This window comes from Anolis sagrei, chromosome 1 (genome assembly GCF_037176765.1).
Source record: "Anolis sagrei isolate rAnoSag1 chromosome 1, rAnoSag1.mat, whole genome shotgun sequence".
Taxonomy (NCBI): domain Eukaryota; kingdom Metazoa; phylum Chordata; class Lepidosauria; order Squamata; family Dactyloidae; genus Anolis; species Anolis sagrei.
This window is the reverse complement of record NC_090021.1, coordinates 245,509,321-245,511,806: the sequence shown is the minus strand read 5'-3', so window position 1 is coordinate 245,511,806 and position 2,486 is coordinate 245,509,321. Positions and strand designations below refer to the sequence as shown.

At 44.4% G+C, this 2,486-nt stretch overlaps 1 protein-coding gene across 1 annotated transcript; it reads left to right on the top strand.

Moving 5' to 3' along the window:
* Positions 1-739: 739 nt before the first annotated feature.
* On the top strand, positions 740-1,049 carry LOC132761876 (tubulin beta chain-like). The gene has a single exon (XM_060754924.2). It carries the CDS (start codon positions 755-757, stop codon positions 1,031-1,033), a length of 279 nt encoding a protein of 92 aa, XP_060610907.2. The 5' UTR covers positions 740-754; the 3' UTR covers positions 1,034-1,049.
* Positions 1,050-2,486: the final 1,437 nt, after the last annotated feature.

Below are 2,486 nucleotides of genomic sequence, written 5' to 3'. Positions count from 1 at the left end.
TTAAATATTACGAAAGCCATAATGAAAAACAATTAGTTTTGCTCTTTATTGACGCCGAAAAGGCATTCGATAAAGTTAACTGGAACTATCTAAAATTATTACTACAAGAGATAGACATGGGATACAATTTCAGGAATGCAGTGGATGCAATTTATAAATCACAAGAAGCCACCCTAATAATAAATGGACAAGAATCCTTTCCAATTAAGATTACACAAGGAACTCGACAAGGCTGCCCGCTTTCACCACTCCTCTTCATCCTAATAATGGACACCTTAATAAGAGATATAAATAAAGACAAAAATTTAAAAGGAATGAATATTTTGAAGCAACAATACAAATTGAGAGTCTATGCGGACGATGTCGTCTGCATTATTGAAGACCCGTTGAATAATATTAATGATTGGCTGAATAAATTTGAAACTTTTGGGAACCTAGCAGGTTTTAAATTAAATACACAAAAAACAAAACTTCTAGTGAAAAATATGGAGAAAAAGGCAAAGGAACTATTGCAGGGAAAAGCAGGCATAAAGATTGAGAATAAAATTAAGTATCTAGGAGTAACTATCACACCAAGTAACACAAAATTAATAAAAATAATTATGAAGACCTTTGGAAGAAAATACAAAAAGATCTCGAGTGATGGAATTACGAAAACATATCCTTGTTGGGCCGAATTGCAATACTAAAAATGACTATTCTTCCCAAACTACTCTTCCTTTTCCAAACCCTGCCCAACAATGTCAAAACAGCCATGTGCGACATCCCTCCCCAAGGTCTCAAAATGGCAGTCACCTTCATCGGCAATAGCACAGCTATTCAAGAGCTGTTCAAGCACATCTCCAAGCAGTTCACTGCTATGTTCCGCCGCATGGCCTTCCTCCACTGGTACACAGGTGAGGGCATGGATGAGATGGAGTTCACAGAGGCTGAGAGCAACATGAGTGACCTGGTCTCCGAATACCAGCAGTACCAGGACGCCACAGCTGAGGAAGAGGAGGATTTCGGCGAAGAGGCCGAGGAGGAAGCTTGAGGTTAACCCTGCTATCATTTCACTTCACTTTCTGTCCCTGTGATAATTGGATTTTGAAAAATTTGGCTTGTTGTGGAAACAATGATTCGTTGGAAAGCTTCAGTTGAGACATCTTTTCCCCATGATAACCCTCATTTCCTGTTGTCTCAACCCCCCTCCTCTTAACTATGAGTTGTTTATAAGTCAGATGTTTGTAACTCAAAGACTGCATGTAAAAGCCAAGCTGTATGCCATCCCAGTTAGTAATCTGGCTGCCGCCCGTTGAACTATCTGAAGTTTTTGAGCCGTCTTCAAAGGCAGCCCCACGTAGAACACATTGCAGTAATCTATTCGGGATGTAATCAGAGCGTGGACCACCGTGGCCAGATCAGACTTCCCAATGTACAGACACAGCTGGTGCATGAGTTTTAACTATGCAAAAGCTCCCCTAGCCACTGCTGAAACCTGGGGTTCCAGGCTCAGCGATGAATCCAGGATCACTCCCAAGCTGCGAACCTGTGTCTTCAGGGGGAGTGTAACCCTATCCAACTCAGGCTGTAACCCTATGCCCTGTTTGGCCTCATGACTGACCAGGAGGACCTCTGCCTTGTCTGGATTCAATTTCAATTTTTTAGCCCTCATCCAGTCCGACACAGTGGCCAAGCACCAGTTCAAGGTCTGGACAGCCCCCTTAGTAACAGGTGGGAAGGAGTAACAGATTTGGACGTCATCTGCATATAGATAACACCTTACTCCAAAACTCCGGATGATCTCCCCCAGTGGCTTCATGTAGATGTTAAATAACATCAGGACAGTACTGAATGGTTGTGGAGCTGAACAGGTGTCACCCAGTAACACCTTCTGAGACTGACCCTCCAAGAAGGACTGAAGCCACTGCAGAACAGTACCTCCAAGTCCCATTTCTGAGAGGTGTCCCAGAAGGATACCGTGGTCAACAGTATCGAAGGCCGCTGAGAGGTCCAGCAGAACCAACAGGGACACACTCCCTCTGTCGAGCTCCCAGCGAAGATCATCTACTAAGGTGACCAGGCTGTTTCAGTGCCATGTCCTGGCCTAAAGCCAGACTGTGCCGGATCTAGATAATCAGTGTCTACCACGAAGCCCTGGAATTGCGAGGCCACCACACGTTCCATGACTTTGCCCAAGTAGGGAAGATTGGAAACTGGCCAAAAGTTGACGAATTGCTTCACAGTGATCTGCCAAGTTGTCAGGGATCTCGCTCTGAGGCGGATTTAATAGTCCTCTGACAACTCTAAACAGCTCAGCCATAGGATTCTTAGCAGACAAAATATTGGCTGCAAGAAATGTTTTTTATGCAGCCTTTATTGCCACATTATAGCTCCTGCTTGGACTGACCCGCTATGCTTCTGTTGCCACAAGCGCTCTAGCCACCTCTTCTTTTGCTTCATCATTGCCAGCTCCTCAGTGAACCAAGGAGCTGGTTGAGCTCGGT

Coding starts and splice junctions, on each gene's coding strand:
- LOC132761876 (XM_060754924.2), top strand. CDS start 755: ATGTGCGACATCCCTCCCCAAGGTCTCAAAATGGCAGTCACCTTCATC.